This window comes from Salmo salar, chromosome ssa20, assembly GCF_905237065.1.
Source record: "Salmo salar chromosome ssa20, Ssal_v3.1, whole genome shotgun sequence".
NCBI lineage: Eukaryota > Metazoa > Chordata > Actinopteri > Salmoniformes > Salmonidae > Salmo > Salmo salar.
This window is the reverse complement of record NC_059461.1, coordinates 14,678,452-14,696,547: the sequence shown is the minus strand read 5'-3', so window position 1 is coordinate 14,696,547 and position 18,096 is coordinate 14,678,452. Positions and strand designations below refer to the sequence as shown.

General features: G+C 43.4%; 1 protein-coding gene across 10 annotated transcripts in view; it reads left to right on the top strand.

Moving 5' to 3' along the window:
• LOC106580097 (ARF GTPase-activating protein GIT2) overlaps positions 1-18,096 on the top strand; it is a 35,980-nt gene that overhangs the window by 16,264 nt on the left and 1,620 nt on the right. For 2 of the 10 annotated variants that reach the window (XM_045702973.1, XM_014160755.2), the window contains exons 2-20: positions 5,810-5,943; positions 6,102-6,208; positions 6,602-6,707; positions 6,812-6,898; positions 7,239-7,369; positions 7,537-7,631; positions 8,025-8,070; positions 8,571-8,576; positions 8,667-8,718; positions 8,853-8,925; positions 9,166-9,263; positions 9,450-9,561; positions 9,680-9,810; positions 9,943-10,092; positions 12,117-12,389; positions 13,794-13,880; positions 16,121-16,203; positions 16,347-16,532; positions 17,970-18,033. In XM_045702973.1, the coding sequence (XP_045558929.1) occupies positions 6,102-6,208; positions 6,602-6,707; positions 6,812-6,898; positions 7,239-7,369; positions 7,537-7,631; positions 8,025-8,070; positions 8,571-8,576; positions 8,667-8,718; positions 8,853-8,925; positions 9,166-9,263; positions 9,450-9,561; positions 9,680-9,810; positions 9,943-10,092; positions 12,117-12,389; positions 13,794-13,880; positions 16,121-16,203; positions 16,347-16,532; positions 17,970-18,033 (1,887 nt within the window). In that variant the 5' untranslated portion in view covers positions 5,810-5,943. The remainder of the gene's footprint in view (positions 1-5,809; positions 5,944-6,101; positions 6,209-6,601; positions 6,708-6,811; positions 6,899-7,238; positions 7,370-7,536; positions 7,632-8,024; positions 8,071-8,570; positions 8,577-8,666; positions 8,719-8,852; positions 8,926-9,165; positions 9,264-9,449; positions 9,562-9,679; positions 9,811-9,942; positions 10,093-12,116; positions 12,390-13,793; positions 13,881-16,120; positions 16,204-16,346; positions 16,533-17,969; positions 18,034-18,096) is intronic. The other 8 variants (XM_045702971.1, XM_045702972.1, XM_045702974.1 and 5 more) reach the window with 8 other exon arrangements.

Here is an 18,096-nt window from a genome sequence, read left to right as displayed (position 1 = left end):
AAAGATAAACACTAACTAATTGATAGGTCTAAGGCAGTGGTTCCCAAACTTTTTATAGTCCCGTACCCCTTCAAACATTCAACCTCCAGCTGCGTACCCCCTCTAGCACCAGGGTCAGTGCACTCTCAAATGTATTTTTTTGCCATCATTGTTAGCCTGCCACACACACACACTATATGATACATTTATTAAACATAGAAATTTGTGTGAGTTTTTGTCAAAACCAGGCTCGTGGGACGTGACAAAGAGCTCTTATAGGACCAGGGCACAAATAATAATCAATAATTTTGCTCTTTTTATTTAACCATCTTACATTTAAAACCTTATTCACAATTTTCAATGAAAACAATAACTCACCACAGGTTAATGAGAAGGGTGTGCTTGAAAGGATGCATATAACTCTGCAATGTTGGGTTGTATTGGAGAGAGTCTCCGTCTTAAATCATTTTCCACACACAGTCTGTGCCTGTATTTAGTTTTCATGCTAGTGAGGGCCGAGAATCCACTCTCACATAGGTACATGGTTGCAAAGGGCATCAGTGTCTTAACAGCTCGATTTGCCAAGGCAGGATACTCTGAGCGCAGCCCAATCCAGAAATCTGGCAGTAGCTTCTGATTTAAATACAATTTTCGCAGAACCGCTTGTTGTAATGTCGATGAGGCTCTCTTGTTCATCTACATTTTAGTCATTTAGCAGACGCTCTTATCCAGAGCGACTTACAGTAGTGAATGCATACATTTCATACATTTTTTTTCTCCGTACTGGTCCCCCGTGGGAATCGAACCTACAACCCTGGCGTTGCAAACACCATGCTCTACCAACTGAGCCACACGGGACCACAGGGATATCAGTAAGTGGACTGGAGGCAGGGTGTGAAAGGGATAACGAATCCAGTTGTTTGTGTCATCCGTTTCGGGAAAGTACCTGTGTAATTGCGTACCAAATTCACTCAGGTGCTGTCATATATGACATTTGACATTGTCTGTAAGCTTGCGTTCATTTGCACACAAAAAAATCATACAATGATGGAAAGACCTGTGTGCTGTCCTTGTTAATGCAGATAGAGAAGAGCTTCTTAATCATAGCCTCAATTTTGGCCCGCACATTGAATATAGCTGCGGTGAGTCCCTGTAATCCTAGATTCAGATCATTCAGGTGAGAAAAAACAACATCACCCAGATAGGCCAGTCGTGTGAGAAACTCGTCATCCTGCAAGTGGTCAGACAAGTGAAAATGATGATCAGTAAAGAACTTTAAGCTAGTCTCTCAATTAAAAAAAATGTGTCAATATTTTGCCCCTTGATAACCAGCGCACATCTGTATGTTGTAAAAGTGTTACATGGTCGCTGCTTATATCATTGCATAGTGCAGAAAATACACCAGAGTTCATGGGCCTTCCTTTAACAAAGTTAACCATTTTCACTGTAGTTTCCAAAACGCCTTTCAAGCTGTCAGGCATTCCCTTGGCAGCAAGAGCCTCTCGGTGGATGCTGCAGTGTACCCAAGTGGCGTCGGGAGCAACTGCTTGCACGCGCGTTACCACTCCACTATGTCTTCCTGTCATGGCTTTTGCGCCATCAGTACAGATACCAACACATCTAGACCACCAAAGTCTGCGAAGCAGTAATTGTTTCAAAACTTCTCCTGCCATGTCACTGATGTGTTGTGAAACAGTGTTGTTTGATGAAGGCGTTGTCTGTATTAGAGGTCGACCGATTATGATTTTTCAACGCTGATACCGGTTATTGGAGGACCAAAAAAAGCCGATACCGATTAATCGGCCTATTATTTTATTATTATTTTTTAATAATGAAGATTACAACAATACTGAATGAACACCTTTATTTTAACTTAATATAATACATCAACATCTATTTAGTCTCAAATAAATAATGAAACATGTTACATTTGGTTTCAATAATGCAAAAACAAAGTGTTGGAGAAGAAAGTAAAAGTGCAGTATATACCATGTAAAAAAGCTAACATTTAAGTTCCTTGCTCAGAACATGAGAACATATGAAAGCTGGTGGTTTCTTTTAACATGAGTCTTCAATATTCCCAGGTAAGAAGATCTAGGTTGTAGTTACTATAGGAATTATAGGACTATTTCTCTTTGTACCATTTGTATTTCATATACCTTTGACTATTGGATGTTCTTATAGGCACTATAGTATTACCAGCCTAATCTCGGGAGTTGATAGGCTTGAAGTCATAAACAGCGCAATGCTTGAAGCACAGCGAAGAGCTTCTGGCAAATGCAGTAAAGTGCTGTTTGAATGAATGCTTACGAGCCTGCTGCTGCCTACCACCGCTCAGTCACACTGCTATATCAAATCATAGACTTAATTATAATACACTGCTCAAAAAAATTAAGGGAACACTTAAACAACACATCCTAGATCTGATTGAAAGAAATAATTTTATTAAATACTTTTTTCTTTACATAGTTGAATGTGCTGACAACAAAATCCCACAAAAATAATCAATGGAAATCCAATTTATCAACCCATGGAGGTCTGGATTTGGAGTCACACTCAAAATTAAAGTGTAAAACCACACTACAGGCTGATCCAACTTTGATGTAATGTCCTTAAAACAAGTCAAAATGAGGCTCAGTAGTGTGTGTGGCCTCCACGTGCCTGTATGACCTCCCTACAACGCCTGGGCATGCTCCTGATGAGGTGGCGGATGGTCTCCTGAGGGATCTCCCAGAGCTGGACTAAAGCATCCACCAACTCCTGGACAGTCTGTGGTGCAACGTGGCGTTGGTGGATGGAGCGAGACATGATGTCCCAGATGTGCTCAATTGGATTCAGGTCTGGGGAACGGGCGGGCCAGTCCATAGCATCAATGCCTTCCTCTTGCGGGAACTGCTGACACACTCCAGCCACATGAGGTCTAGCATTGTCTTGCATTAGGAGGAACCCAGGGCCAACCGCACCAGCATATGGTCTCACAAGGGGTCTGAGGATCTCATCTCGGTACCTAATGGCAGTCAGGCTACCTCTGGCGAGCACATGGAGGGCTGTGCGGCCCCCCAAAGAAATGCCACCCCACACCATGACTGACCCACCGCCAAACCGGTCATGCTGGAGGATGTTGCAGGCAGCAGAACATTCCCCACGGCGTCTCCAGACTCTGTCACGTCTGTCACGTGCTCAGTATGAACCTGCTTTCATCTGTGAAGAGCACAGGGCGCCAGTGGCGAATTTGCCAATCTTGGTGTTCTCTGGCAAATGCCAAACGTCCTGCACGGTGTTGGGCTGTAAGCACAACCCCCACCTGTGGACGTTGGGCCCTCATACCACCCTCATGGAGTCTGTTTCTGACCGTTTGAGCAGACACATGCACATTTGTGGCCTGCTGGAGGTCATTTTGCAGGGCTCTGGCAGTGCTCCTCCTGCTCCTCCTTGCAAAAAGGCGGAGATAGCGGTCCTGCTGCTGGGTTGTTGACCTCCTACGGCCTCCTCCACGTCTCCTGATGTACTGGCCTGTCTCCTGGTAGCGCCTCCATGCTCTGGACACTACGCTGACAGACACAGCAAACCTTCTTGCCACAGCTCGCATTGATGTGCCATCCTGGATGAGCTGCACTACCTGAGGCACTTGTGTGGGTTGTAGACTCCGTCTCATGCTACCACTAGAGTGAAAGCACCGCCAGCATTCAAAAGTGACCAAAACATTAGCCAGGAAGTATAGGAACTGAGAAGTGGTCTGTGGTCTCCACCTGCAGAACCACTCCTTTATTGGGGGTGTCTTGCTTATTGCCTATAATTTCCACCTGTTGTCTATTCCATTTGCACAACAGCATGTGAAATGTATTGTCAATCAGTGTTGCTTCCTAAGTGGACAGTTTGATTTCACAGAAGTGTGATTGACTTGGAGTTACATTGTGTTGTTTAAGTGTTCCCTTTATTTTTTTGAGCAGTATATAATAACACCCAGAAATTCTTTCAGTGAAATACGGAACCACTCCGTATTTTATCTAACGGGTGGCATCCCTAAGTCTAAATATTACTGTTACATTGCACAACCTTCAATGTTATGTCATAATTATGTACAATTCTGGCAAATTAATTACGGTCTTTGTTAGGAAGAAATGGTCTTCACACAGTTTGCAACGAGCCAGGCGTCCCAAACTGCTGCATATACCCCGACTCTGCTTGCACAGAACACAAGAGAAGTGACACAATTTCCCTAGTTAAAATAAATTCATGTTAGCAGGCAATATTAACTAAATATGCAGGTTTAAAAAGATATACTTGTGTATTGATTTTAAGAAAGGCATTGATGTTTATGGTTAGGTACATTGGTGCCACAACAGTGCTTTTTTCGCAAATGCGCTTGTTAAATCATCACCCGTTTGGCGTAGTATGTGTAGCCTCCTGCCTTGTGTGCATTGCTGCGCTTATAATGTGAAGAAATAATAGTTTATCAACATTTTAAGCTAAACGTTCTGATCTGTTGCATCAAAAATATTGCTTTTAAAAGTGTTTAAAAAATAAAGAATAATATTGTGGCCTAGGTTGTATGGATTTGGGATCTGTCGTCCCACAACTGTCCCAGAGTCTGTTTGGAATAGGCAATTTCTTTCACGACAAGCTGACCAATAGAATAGCCTTAACTTTTCTACTATAGTAGATTGACTTAGCCTAGTGATTTAGCTTTTTTGGTACTCGAGGAAAAGTAAATGTGGGCAGTTATTCTAACATGTTCAAAGTGCACATCAGAATTCAGTAAGAATGGTTGCATCCTAGCCTTCCATGTTCTGTTAATATGAATTAGCCTACCATATTCTAAATGGGAATTATGTCATTCTGAGCACCGTGGATGGACGCCCTAATTAGTTTACGCCAAAAGTCCTGTAAATTAATGTGGCGCTGGACATTTGACAGGCAACATTTTCCTAATGAAAACCCTGACTCTACTGTACTGAACTCTTACTGTGCTGTACTTTGATGTCCAAACTTGTGAAACATGGATGTCTATGATTGGTTCAGATTTGGTTAGTTCCGGACCAACCAAATTTGGTCTCGTTTGGAGGAGAGCTCATTAAAATAATAGCCAGTGTGTAGACTAATATGCAAATGAGGATATTGCATACTTCCACCTTTGTGTACCTATTTAAAATACAGGACATTACTATGAAGGTAAAGACATTCCTTTCCAGAATTATTCATTTCTGTGTCTTACAGATAAGGGACCCATAATGAAATTCCGTTACTGCAATTCCGTTATCTGGTGTAAAACTTTTTCAAAGTCAGCATGTCAAGTCATAGCTTGACACCCCATTCTTTCTGTAGACATATTTGAATCTTAATTCAGAGAAGATATTTTAGTTTTTGGAAAATGTTTACACACAAAAAACAGAGGGAATTTTACAGATATTCTGTTACCAAACTTTGCATCTGCACAGTTGTTCCAGTAAATGTGTTTTTGTTAAATGTTCAGTGTAAATTGTTAAAAGTACTCCTTGTGCATAGAGTTAAACTTTGAAATCAATGTTTTTTTGTTTAGAATACATTTTAAGTGAAATATATTTTAATATAATATACATTTTGCAATTCTGTTACTGTGGAATTGCCCAATTATTAAAATGAGTGACTATTAAGCAATAGGTTCTAAGAATAGGTTACAAGCACTGTGTAAGTGTATTTACTCCCACATATCCTTCGCAGTATATTTACTACGTGGCGTTACAAATGAATGAACGAAAGCTAAATAAGGCTTTGCAATTGAGGTGATGAAATATTCCGATGAATGTCTTTGTATTTATTTAGTATACGTATTTGTTTCCTTTATGCTTAGAGCCTCGCTGGGCCTCTGTGAACAGGGGCGTGCTGATCTGCGACGAGTGCTGTAGTGTTCATCGGAGTCTGGGGAGACACAGCTCCCAAGTGCGTCACCTGACTCACACACCATGGGCTCCTACACAGCTACAAGTAAGATCTCCACTGCGCACACACACACACACACACACACACACACACACGCACACTATTCTTTACCTTGGTCAAAGGTATCCCCTTTTCTGCTTTTGTGATAGAATAGGCTGTCTGTATATTTCATTTAATGGATAATATCTCTTTCTTTTAATCAGATGGTTCAGACGTTATACAACAACGGTGCAAATTCGATATGGGAGCACTGTCTACTGGACCCGATGATGAGTGGTAAACGCAAGGCCAACCCTCAGGACAAAGTGCAGTGAGTCATGTATTTTTGATGACTGCCGAGTGAGCCAGGAGTGCAGCCTTGTTCACTAGTGAAGGAGAGGCAATTGGCCCAGTTACACTAGTACATAGGTTCTTAAGCTTTTTCAGCTCGAGACCCAAATGAGAAGTGAACTGGCTGAACTGCACTGGCCTGGATACACATCCACCAAAGTACTGGTTTGGTTCAGCATGAAAAGTGTATGGGTTTCAGCAGGAACACACAATGCTGGAGAAACCTGAATTGCTTCAGTTAACTTATGGTCGGGTCAATTCACCTGAACCTAAGAGTGATTTGTTGCTTGAAATTGGAAGTGCTTCAATTGAAATCCTTCTACAATGCTCTGCTGTTCTGTTAACCCCCCTCTGTTTTATGTTATTCCCGAAGCCCAAACAAGACAGAGTTCATAAAGGCCAAATACCAAATGCTGGCTTTTGTCCACCGGATGCCTTGTCGAGATGACGACAGCTTCACAGCCAAGGACTTAAGCAAGGTGAGACATCTGCCACTCTGTGCCCACACAACTCCCTAATGAAGGTGTATCAAGCTTGAATGAGCAATATTTTACTAATAAATGTGGATGTTATTTTTCCTCAGCAACTTCACTCCAGCGTCCGCACTGGTAACTTGGAGACATGTCTGAGGTTACTCTCTCTTGGAGCCCAGGCCAATTTCTTTGACCCAGTAAGAGATGTCATTTCTCCCCCATCCAGCTTCTAAACATATCCTTAACAACATGATAATACATCAGTGTTACTTCCATAAATACTGCTTTGCCACCCCGGTTACGAGAGCAACTTAATAGAAAGAGGGAAGGACCGTTCACACTGCTTGTGGGGAAAAAACTATGCCAAAAAGGAAACCTTTTCATTGGATTAATTGCAACCTTGCCCTACAACCAGTTAAATGTCCGCAAGCAGTGTGAACCGACCCGTACCCTTTCTCATAACCTATCTATGTATTTTATTATTTCCCCCCCAGTTTTAATTGTTCGCATATGGGTGGTGTCTTCCCTTCTCTCCAGGAAAAAGGGAATACGCCTCTGCATGTGGCTGCCAAGGCAGGGCAGGTGTCTCAGGCAGAGCTGCTGACCGTCTACGGGGCTGACCCTGGCGCCCCCGACTCCAACGCCAAGACCCCCATCAACTATGCAAGGTACTGCAACATCCAGCCTTTTAAAGGGATAGTTTAACATTTAGGATGTTAACTTATTTGATCAAAGTCATTTTTTTTTTTTCATGTTTTAGTGGCTGTGTGACCAGGCAGGCTTTATGGGCAAGAAAAGAGGCATAACAGATTTCTATTGTGTGTCTCTTTCTCAGGCAAGCTGGCTACCATGATCTGGCTGATAGGCTGGTAGAGATCCAGTATGAACTTACTGACAGACTGGCTTTCTATCTCTGTGGGAGAAAGCCTAGTAAGTGAGGAGAGGCTTTCGCCTCCTCAAATTAGACTGCAAGTGTTGCGTGTCCGCTTATCCTGCCGTTCGTCAGCCACAGCTGAAACAAACCCACAGTAATCAGTGAGAAATGCTACACCAGCCACAGAAGCAGCACATCAGTGAAGGAAAGCGTGGGTCGCTAAACATTTCATTTTTCCGCTTCACGTCTAGGGTAGAGACATGCCTCTCTGAAGCACACACAGAAGTGGCATGCGTTTTAGATGTTTGCCTCTACTATTCTGGTATAGCAGGCAAGAAACAATGCACACGCAACGCTTGCAGCCTAGTTTCAGGGGTCACTCAACTGATCGCATACAGTGTCTCCCATGAGGTTTCTTATCACCACAACCCATCCGTGCTTGCTTTCAGATCATAAAAATGGCCAACACTTCATCGTCCCACAGATGGCCGACAGGTAAGGAAGCATCGTGTGGCTGAATTGATCAAATAGTAGCCTGGTCCCAGACTTTGTGCTGTATAGCCGAACCCTTTCGTTGTTGTCATTGCCAAATAACATGGGTCGCTGTGGTAGAACATTTATTTTGATTGACAATTTTCTGCATTTATCAAAGTCCCTTCAGGAAGCCTGATTTCAGATGTGTCCATGTAAACCCGGATTATTAGGGAAATTGTTCTTCTTGCAAAGCATGTAAACGTTTTAGTCAAACTATTTGATTAATCTGACTAGTGTGAATGTACCCACTATTGTTATTGCACCATAATAATAATAATAATAATAATAATAATAATAATAATAATAATACATATCTGAACTAAATTGCTACAGTTGGGTTGGTCTTATTATAGCACATTATTAACTTGTTATAGTATATTATTAACTTATTATAGCATAGTTCTGATATTTGAACTCAAACAAAACATGTTGTCTTTTTTATTGCTGTCTTGATGGATAAGGAACATGTAAGTATTTTATCATAATTAGGTTTGACCATTTCCCCTCCCATTCAACATGAGTGGCTAAGCAGATGTATTTCCCCCCCCCATGTATAGCAGTTTAGATTTATCAGAACTGGCAAAGGCGGCAAAGAAGAAACTCCAGTCTGTAAGTGTTCACTTTAAGATTTGAATGGATATGATGTATGATATTACAATCTAGAGACATATGTAATCAAAACATATTCATACAACTAGTTCTGGGTTGATTTTTTTCCCCACAAATCACACATTTCATTTCAGCTCAGTAATCATTTATTTGAGGAGCTGGCGATGGACGTGTTTGACGAAGTGGACCGAAGGGAGACCGATGCTGGTAAGACAGACAGACAGTGATATGGAGTAACGGTCGGTGCATGTTTTTTAAGCATTCGGGCCACCAGGTCCAGTCAAACATCTGGGTGGTGTTCATTTGGCACCAAACGGACTGAAACAGGGAGGGACTACCTAGACTTATCCAATAAGAAACACATTTGTGTTGTCGGTTGCAAAACGTTTTCCGTTTGCGTTTCCTAATGAATATGACCCTGACGCAACACTCATATGTTCTGCACAGTATGGCTGGCGACACAGAACCACAGCACCCTGGTGACAGAGACCACAGTGGTGCCTTTCCTTCCTGTGAACCCAGAGTACTCATCAACACGAAACCAGGCGAGCCTGCTGCATAACTCCTTCCCTAGTTAACACTTTGATACTGATTGCTTTAGTTAAATACATTACCCCTGGCTGGGTTTCTCTCTCCCTTTAAATATGACTGATTCTCGGTTCCCTCAGTGACATTTCAACAGATGCAGTAGGAGAGGATGCATTTTGCTAGGCTTTTTATTTTTTCTCCAGGGACGGCAAAAGCTTGCGAGATTTAACGCACATGAATTTGCAACTCTTGTCATCGACATATTAAGTGACTCGAAACGTCGACAGCTGGGGAACTCTACGATAAGTCCCAAAGGTAAAGTACTTGAAGATGATGGACCTACTATCTCAGACACACATGGCTTATGGTCATAATTCAAATTGCATGTCTTTATATGAAATGAGAAAGGGGTCATTTTGCTTTGTGGTTACAGAAAACGTTGAACTCATCCTAAAAAGCCGGAGTGGTGGCGAGGGTCTGGACAACGACCAACCGGACTACGACAGCGTGGCCTCTGACGAGGACACGGATAAGGAGCCACCCTCGGGCAAGGACCGGACCAAGGTAAGTAATGTGATTTCTTGGCACACCAAGTAATGGGTTTCAAGTAGTACTTACTTATCCTGAAAATGAGCACCCGCAGTCTGGACTCAGACAAGTCCTAAAGCCCACCCTCTCTGACTTTTCCCCCTACAGAGTCTAGACTCGGACCTGTCAGACGGGCCTGTCACGGTGCAGGAGTTCCTGGAGGTGAAGAACGCCCTGTCGGCCTCGGAGGCCAAGATCCAGCAGCTGATGAAGGTCAACAGCAACCTGAGCGACGAGCTGCGGCTGATGCAGAAAAAGGTACCGCCCACTGCAGAGATCCACCAATCAGATCACTAACACCGTTCGGTCCGCCTGCCACTCGACCAATGAGACGGAGGGCTGGACTTCGGGGGGGCACAGCGGTTGGTCAGCCGAGCTCTGGTCCCTCCCCTCACGGTAACCTCCCTTCACACACTGGTTCAAGTGAGGATCCTAACCGGTAACCACCAGGCTGCTGGGAAGGTTCTCCTGCAAGGCAAGACTGCTCTCCATCTAGCTCCACTGTTTGGGCCAGCATGTTTCAGTCCATGTTCAGACAATGGCTTCTATAGCTTGACAAATTCTTAGCATTTTTATTTTTTTTAACTTGTGTTAAAGAGATGCATTCTTGCTCCACTCTATTGTGGAAGACTATCTCCCTCCCCCTGGATACAGTGTATCATACACTAAAGGCAGTGTTCTTTCTTATGGTACGACTAACAGGCATGCTCAAGTAAACAGCATGACATCACTCGCACTGTGAATTTCCCTCCTCTAGTCGTTTCTATGGTGACTAACATAGTAAGCATAGCATTGTTGTTGCTATTTTGTGTTCTATCTGTGTGACCCTGCATTGTGATTTCAACAAGCGTATCAATTATACGGGGTTTTCTTCTTAACCTTAATGTTCGCTCGCCAGAATACTCCTCTTGAAGGTGTTAGATAACACAGCTCTTATTGTTACTCAGGTGCAGCGTTTGCCTTTGTCATTCGAAAACATTCCAATGGTCCTCTGCTGTGGTTTTAGTAAGACTCTTTACGTCTGATTGTTTCCTAACAAAGCTGTATTTATAAAGCTGTCTCAGAGCAGGAGTGCTGATCTGGGATCAGGGCCCCTGTGTTCATTCATAATAATCTTAAATGCCCAGGAGTACTGTCACTTCCGGAGTTCTCCTCCACAGTCGGTGTTACAAAGTGCTACACTATCGTTTGACTCTAAATTGGAGTCTTCCTTATCCATATGACCCCTATGATTTATCATACAAAATCCTTAATGATTTTAAAGTCACAATCCGGAGTGTGTGTTTCAGCCCAACAGCAGGCCCACCGCTTGATTTGGCCCAATCAGCAGCCTCAGTTCAACCTAAAAGGCATAAATGGTGACAAACGGCCTTTTACGAGAACGATTGAGTAACCATAGAAATATAGGGTATGACTCTACAAGGTGGTGAGATGCTCTTGTCGTGGTTTGTTGTTGTTGCAGACATGTAGGCTCCGGATCGTGCATTTCAACCGCTTCTTTATCCTGGGTCATGCATCCTTTAAAAAAAAAAAATGGAAAAAAAATGCTCTCAATAATATTCTATGGAACAAACAGTAGAAATCAAACTGGCATTCCTCAGTGGTGGATGTGTACAGTATGTGATTTAGCTGTGTGGGCTGGCATTGCTTGAACTGATGGCACATTCGATTGTCTTTCTTAGCCGTCAGAGAACTTCCCTGTTGCCCTCTCTGAATAAATAGCACAGACCATAGGGTTGGATGGAGGGCACGATTGAGGGCTTTCTATCTGTCCTATATATCTATCCTGTCTGTCCTATCTATCTAGTTCAGATAGCTCCTGTCTCTGGCAGATGGCTCGTCTCTGTCTAATCTATCTGAACTGTTTGGCTTGCCTGCAACACTTTCTGCTTGCTCTTACCCCTTGCTTTTTGAGTGGACTTTTCGGATGCCTAGCATGAGTAACACCAGCGGGGGAAATGCTTAACGAGACGATCTTCTAAAGATATGAGTAGTAGCGTTGGCCTTAGCTTCGTACAGATGGATGCTGACCGTTTCTAACACCTGAAGTAAACATTTAGAGGAAGGGGGAAATGGGGGACATATCCTAACATCCGCTTTAGTTACATTTTCACTTAGTCTCCTATTGACATCAATTCGTGACAAGTGAAATTCAACGTAGGTGAAAGTTAGGATTCGCCCTGTACAGAATGAAGCATGCGTTAAAGCTAGAAAAACAAGTCACCTTGCTCTCTGATAAGAAAAGCATCCTCTTAGTGTATTTGCTGACTCGTCTCTTCCAGCTGCGTTCTCTGCAAAGCGAGAACACGTCTCTCAGGCGGCAGGGCCCAACCACCCATATCTATCAGGTCCCCATCAGCAGCGGGTCAGAGTACACTGACCCTTCTTCCTCCAGTCCCTCGGCCATGAAGCGCCGGCAGTCAGCGCGGGCCAGCCGGCCCATGTCCATGTCTATTTATGAGACTGGCTCAGGTCTGAAGCCCTACCTCCCTAAAGGGGACACCCCCTACCCAGAGGAGGGTGTCCCCACCCTGCAACCCTTCCTCCCACCTCATGTAAGTAAAAATCCCGCATCCAGCCTTTTGCTATTTCCTCTCCCATTTCCATCTTTTAGGCGTCTTCTCCTCTTTTTTTTCTCATTGTGTTTGTTTCTGCAGTTCTTTTTTCTCTCTGATTGTTCCCTTTCCTTTCTACTTTTACTCAAATCTGTTGTTCTTTGGTGTACCGGTAGTGTTTGCCTGTAGCTGTTATTTGGGACCTGATGGTGATAATCAGCCAATACAATGCCAAGCACACAGGTCACACTCTGAATGGCTGCAGTCTCATAGGATTCTTCTCAGGGGTGTTGGTTTCCACAATGTTTACCTGGTGCCCTGTTTTAATACCTTTTAACATGCATCCTTCCTCTCTTCCTTGAGATAATCACTGATCTTTAAGTGAATGGACATGTGCGAACATTCCCACTCTATTGCTTTCACCAATGTTAATGTGTTTTAGATCAGCGATTTCCTCAAAGAAAAGGCCGGGTGCATTTGAAGGTATTCGGAGTACTCTGTTCCAAAAATGTTCTCAGGTAGACAATAAGACAAATGTTATTTCAAGGTTGAATCTGAAATATTTTGAAGGTTTTCATGTAACTTCAAATAAGAATTAAACATCCCATTCAAATTTGTTCAGTGTTTATTTGATTCTGTCTCTGACTAACAAGATCATTTATGGTTCTAAATCCAGGTGCAATGTCATTTCTCTTTTAAACATGTATGGGAATGTTGTGTTTTTCTAATTGTAACGAATCTTAGTTCCGGTACAGTATTTCAAGAGGAGCAATTCGTGATTGGCACATCTATTTGTTCTACACCGTCAGAACTCAAAAGGTGCAAGATTGTTTCACGCCATTGTTTGTTAACAATGTAATTTTAAACAATAGTGTATAGCTTAAAAACATTGTTTTTAAACTTTACCCTGCAATCTCATGGATGGTCTGTCCTTTCGTCTGTAGCTCTGTGAATTTGAGGGTTTGCATTTCTCCAGCCCCGTTCCCTCAGGTGTTCACCAAAACAGGTGGTGGGTGACGCTTTGTTGCCTTTCGAATCCCGGATTGCCCCTTTCAATGTCCACGAAACAAACGTGTACTCTGCGACATCAAATAATAAAATATCTTCATTGTCTAGATGTTTATAATGTTCAAGGTATGGGATTTGAGGTACAGTATGCTCAGATCCAACAAGGAATTGAAATGCAGTTATTTAAGTGTAATTCCTTGTCATAATCACAATTTATGGTGTTCTTCATTCTTACTATGGTTTTCTTGAATGATTTTTTTATTCTAGTGTTCCCAAACCCTGTTATTTGCATGATGTGGTTTAAACAAGACTTTGTTCTTGAGAGCACTAACTCGTTTTTTTAAAACCCATGTTTGTTTTATTTCTTTAAAACATATCATTTGAACCCCTTTCTAGACGGGAAGGGGTGCTTTTGTGACCTCTTCATCCCTCCCCTCCTTCCCATCCACCCAGTCCTGGTCTCGGGACAAAAGTGCTCTAAGGGTTAAGTACCTCCTCACTTGGTCCGTGCCTCTCAGGATGCAGCAAATGTTCTGGGGGCGCCCCTGTCCTCCTCCCTCCCTCCCTACATATGCTGCTCCCTACTTGTCCTGCTGCATGAGCCAAACCACCACCCCATGGGCTGCCTTTTCTTCAGCACCACCACCCATAACGCATCTCCACCATCACTGTCCTCATCCTCATGCGGATTTTCAATGTAGCAGCACTATGCGTCAAGATCAATGTAAAGGTTTGCCTACTCTCCGTGAGACCAGCTGCCAGGTTAAGCGCTCAGCCTATTGAGATTTTTCTTTCTTACATTTTCCCAAATTCCTCATGCTGTTAATTTAAACCAAAAAAAGCCTTGGGCTCCTTCCACCTCCATAGCCAACATTTTGCTGTACTTTTTTTTTTAAATTGATGACCTCTTTTCCCCATCTCTAATCAGCACACGGCTGTCGCCCAGTGAGCTTCATCCAGCTTCATCCAGCACGCCCTCCCTCCCCTTTAGTAACACCCAAACTATCCGGTTATCCAGGAGTCTGTTCCTCACTGAGACTGTGGACCTTTCCAGAAACAAACAACCCCTACCCCCTAGACACTTGCTGAGATCTTGTTGAAGATCTGAGAGGATTTAGTAGATTTAAAGCAATATGATAACAATTCCACCGAACCTATCAGAGGGCAAGGTGGAGCTATCACCATATTGCTCAAACCTATCAAATCTCCACAAGTGTCTAGGGGGTAGGAGCTAGGGGTTGTTTCTGGACTGGGCCTTTGACTGACATGCGCAGAACTGCAAGCCCAGTGGGAGAGAAATCAACAAAACACCTGTATGAGCTAATCCCACTTTCGGCAGTTTGCTGTAGTGTGTGTTTGTGCGGGTCTTGGCATCTTGCCCTGCAGACAGGAAGAGGATGTTGTTTGAGTGGGTCTATTGGGCTAGGCTGGAAAGGGTATGTAACTGAACGGTATGTGGCCTGTGTCCCTCTTGGTGTTTGTCTCTGCTCCTTTCTTTGAAAACGCACCTCCTCTACATAGTTTCTCTTCTGTGCAGAAAGAGGGCGGGATCTGCGCGGATGTGACAGTGCGAGGGTCAGTGCTGTGCACCCAAAGCTTCCTATCTGATATTAGAGTACAGCTCAAGCGATATTGTCCGCCAGTCTCGTGACGCAGCACAAACGCTTACAGGCTGGGTGGAGCACCACACAGTATTGAGTACAGCCAACTTTAGATGGTCAAATACACGTTTATTAAGCAATATCTCCATCAACATCGTCTTAGCCAATGACTTACGTTCAATTTGTGCCACACAATTGTCCATTGTCACAGTGCTTTTTTTCCCCCCTCTTGACTTTTGACCCGAATTCATCGGAACCTTGATTCCATGTCATGAAAGTTATTATGACTCTTAATGAAAGTCTTGGAGCAGAGATCTGGAATGGATCATGGTTCCGATGTAATTCAGTAGCGGTTGTTTCTTTCTGTGTGATAGCTATCCAGTGATTTCTCTCTCCTCAAACATCCCTGACTTCATCTGTCTTGGCATATGCCTTTTAAAAGGGGTGCAGCCAGCGCGGCAGTGTTTGAAGCTTTTCCTGGACTATGCATTTGGCCCTTGATTCATCGCCATGGTTTAATATCGTCTATAAGTCTCCATCTTTTACACGCAGGAGTTCAAAGGTTTTTATAGACATTGAACCAGCCTAGCATCTCCACTTGGCATGGTACCAATCAATCAGCCATTCCATTTGTCCAGTGTGGTTTCTGTCACAATAGCTTATAGACATTCAACTTGCAACTTTTTCCAATTGTGTGAAAACATGTTTTTAACCCCCGGATAACCTCTTTTTACTAACCCTGGCAATGAAATTGAAAAGGCTTTACTATGATTTTCTGTTGTGCTTCCATGCTTTTGCTTGTTGACTTGTTTAATGCATTGTCGTGCTCCATGTTACTTTCCCATGGTTTTAGTTCATTTCATTTGTCACTGCCATACAACGATGTAAAACTGTTTCAAAGTCAAATTTCTGTCAGCTCCTGTTTACGTTTTAGGGATAGAATATAATGCAGTGGTTTGTGCTACACTGCTAGAAACTATTTTGTAAGTTGTGAGTATGATGCAGTGCATTGAAATTGGTTTTTTTATCTAGAATTCTATATCCTCTTTCTGCTTGCATTATCATTGGCATTTGTCACTGTGACACATTTTTGTTACTCTCGTTTTCTCTCCCTCGTGTTAGGCCTCCAAGCTGGACAAGCAGAGCAGCATGCCAGACAGTGACTATGACAACACAACCAATGACTATGAGATGAAGGACTCTGGGTAGGAACACACACACACACACACACACACACACTTTGAAGTTGCCACTGCTTTCTGTGTTGCACATTAGGTGGATAGTTATGGCTGGATGTAGGGGTGTAGAGATTGTAGTAACATCCTGGATGGTCCTGTCTACCCCTTAGTAGACGTGGGAGGCTGAGGAGCAGTGGCTGGCTGGGGGAGGGCAGCTCCATCCCTGAGCTGGATGACCTGGGGGCAGAACCGGACCCAGCGCTCCCCAGCACTGAGGATGTCATCCGCAAGACGGAGCAGATCACCAAGAACATCCAGGAGCTGCTCCGTGCCGCGCAGGAGAACAAGCACGACAGGTGAGGAAGAAGTGACAGGACACAAGCTCGAACAATGAAGCCGAATTAAATAGAACTCTGTTGTAACTATCTCTATGGAGATAAAACGAGGCTTTTTCTGTGTTTCCTGAAAAGTTCCAGATAGTCAACCCCCTTTTGTTTAACCAAATTCATTATTGCAGCGTCGCCTTTTCCCTTTTTTGTATTCAAAGTACTTCCACTTTCTAGATTCTTCTTCAGTTCCCCCACTGTCACTGTTTATTAAAGTTCTGCATTTTTACAGTATGTGTTCTTCTCAGTTCAGTTTTTTTTCTTCTTATATATAATCTTCCCTATGATTTCACCTCTTCCTCTTTCTGTGTTCTCCCCTCCTCCCTCCTCGTGCTGGCATTTCGTTCTTTTGGGGGTGGGGGTGTCTCTGCCCCCCTTCCTTATCCCATTCCTGTAAGCAGACCTTGTGAGGGTGTGCGCCGGCTCAGGCACAGTCTGGGCTGTTTCAGCACCCTGGTGCCCTGGGCTGAGAAGGCCCCCTCTCCCGTGCAGCCCCTCAGCCTGTGCTCCCTTGATCCTGCCTCCCGGTACTCTACTAGCCTCTGTCCCTGCCTCCCAGGCACAGTGTCTTTTCTCTCTCTCTCTCTCCTGCCCCTGCTCTGTTGCCCAATTCCGATGATTTCCTCCTTTGCTCTGGTGTGTTGTCTGCTAGGCATTAGAGTGAAAGACTGGTCTTAATGAACTCTCACTCACCTACTCTCTTCATTTCTTCCGTTGCAAAGATCAGCGCAAACACCACTACCTCAACTAAACTCAGACAACCCATCAAAGGGCTTTTGATATTCAAGGTACCCATGTGTGGTATTCCGTGTGTTTAGAGTAGAGCTGGAGCTAGTTGCATCCATAGTAGTCCATCACCAAGTGCATAATGAATACAAGCAGTCTTATCAATTTTAGATGATTTATGTATGCGTTTAGGTTAAGGAATTGTGCCCTGTAGTCTAATATCCAAATGAGCAATTATTAAAAATATATGCATTTTCTTGTTTTGGTGTAGCTGATAGTTCATCACATGATCAGCTCTAATCCCTCACTCCTATCGTTTAACCGTGAATTATACAGTAGCTTGGTTGCCACTGCCTCTGCTCTCTTGCCTACTCCATAGTGCAGAAACAGATTGGCATCCAGGCTACATGAATTATGTCAGAATGCAATATTTGGAATAGTAAAATAGATGAAGCAAGCACTAACCGGTTTGTTTTCCAGCATGTAGCTCTGTCAGTGTTGTGTTCTGCCTCCCCTCCTCACCCAGACTAAAAACAGTTTTTACTTGTGACTTGTTTTGAATAGTGTTGTTTTGGGATCGCAAAAAGGTAACTTTTTAATCCAAGTTTTGGATTTCCTCCGTGAAATAATTACGTTGAGACGGTCTTATTAACCACTCTCCTGATGCCTTTTCTTTTACAGCTTTATACCCTGCTCCGAAAGAATATATGTGGCCGTGACGGAGATGGCCGCTCTCTTTCCCAAGGTAAGCTTACAAATCCTCCATGGTTCCATCACTCACATGCAAAGGTATTTAAAAATGTTTGAT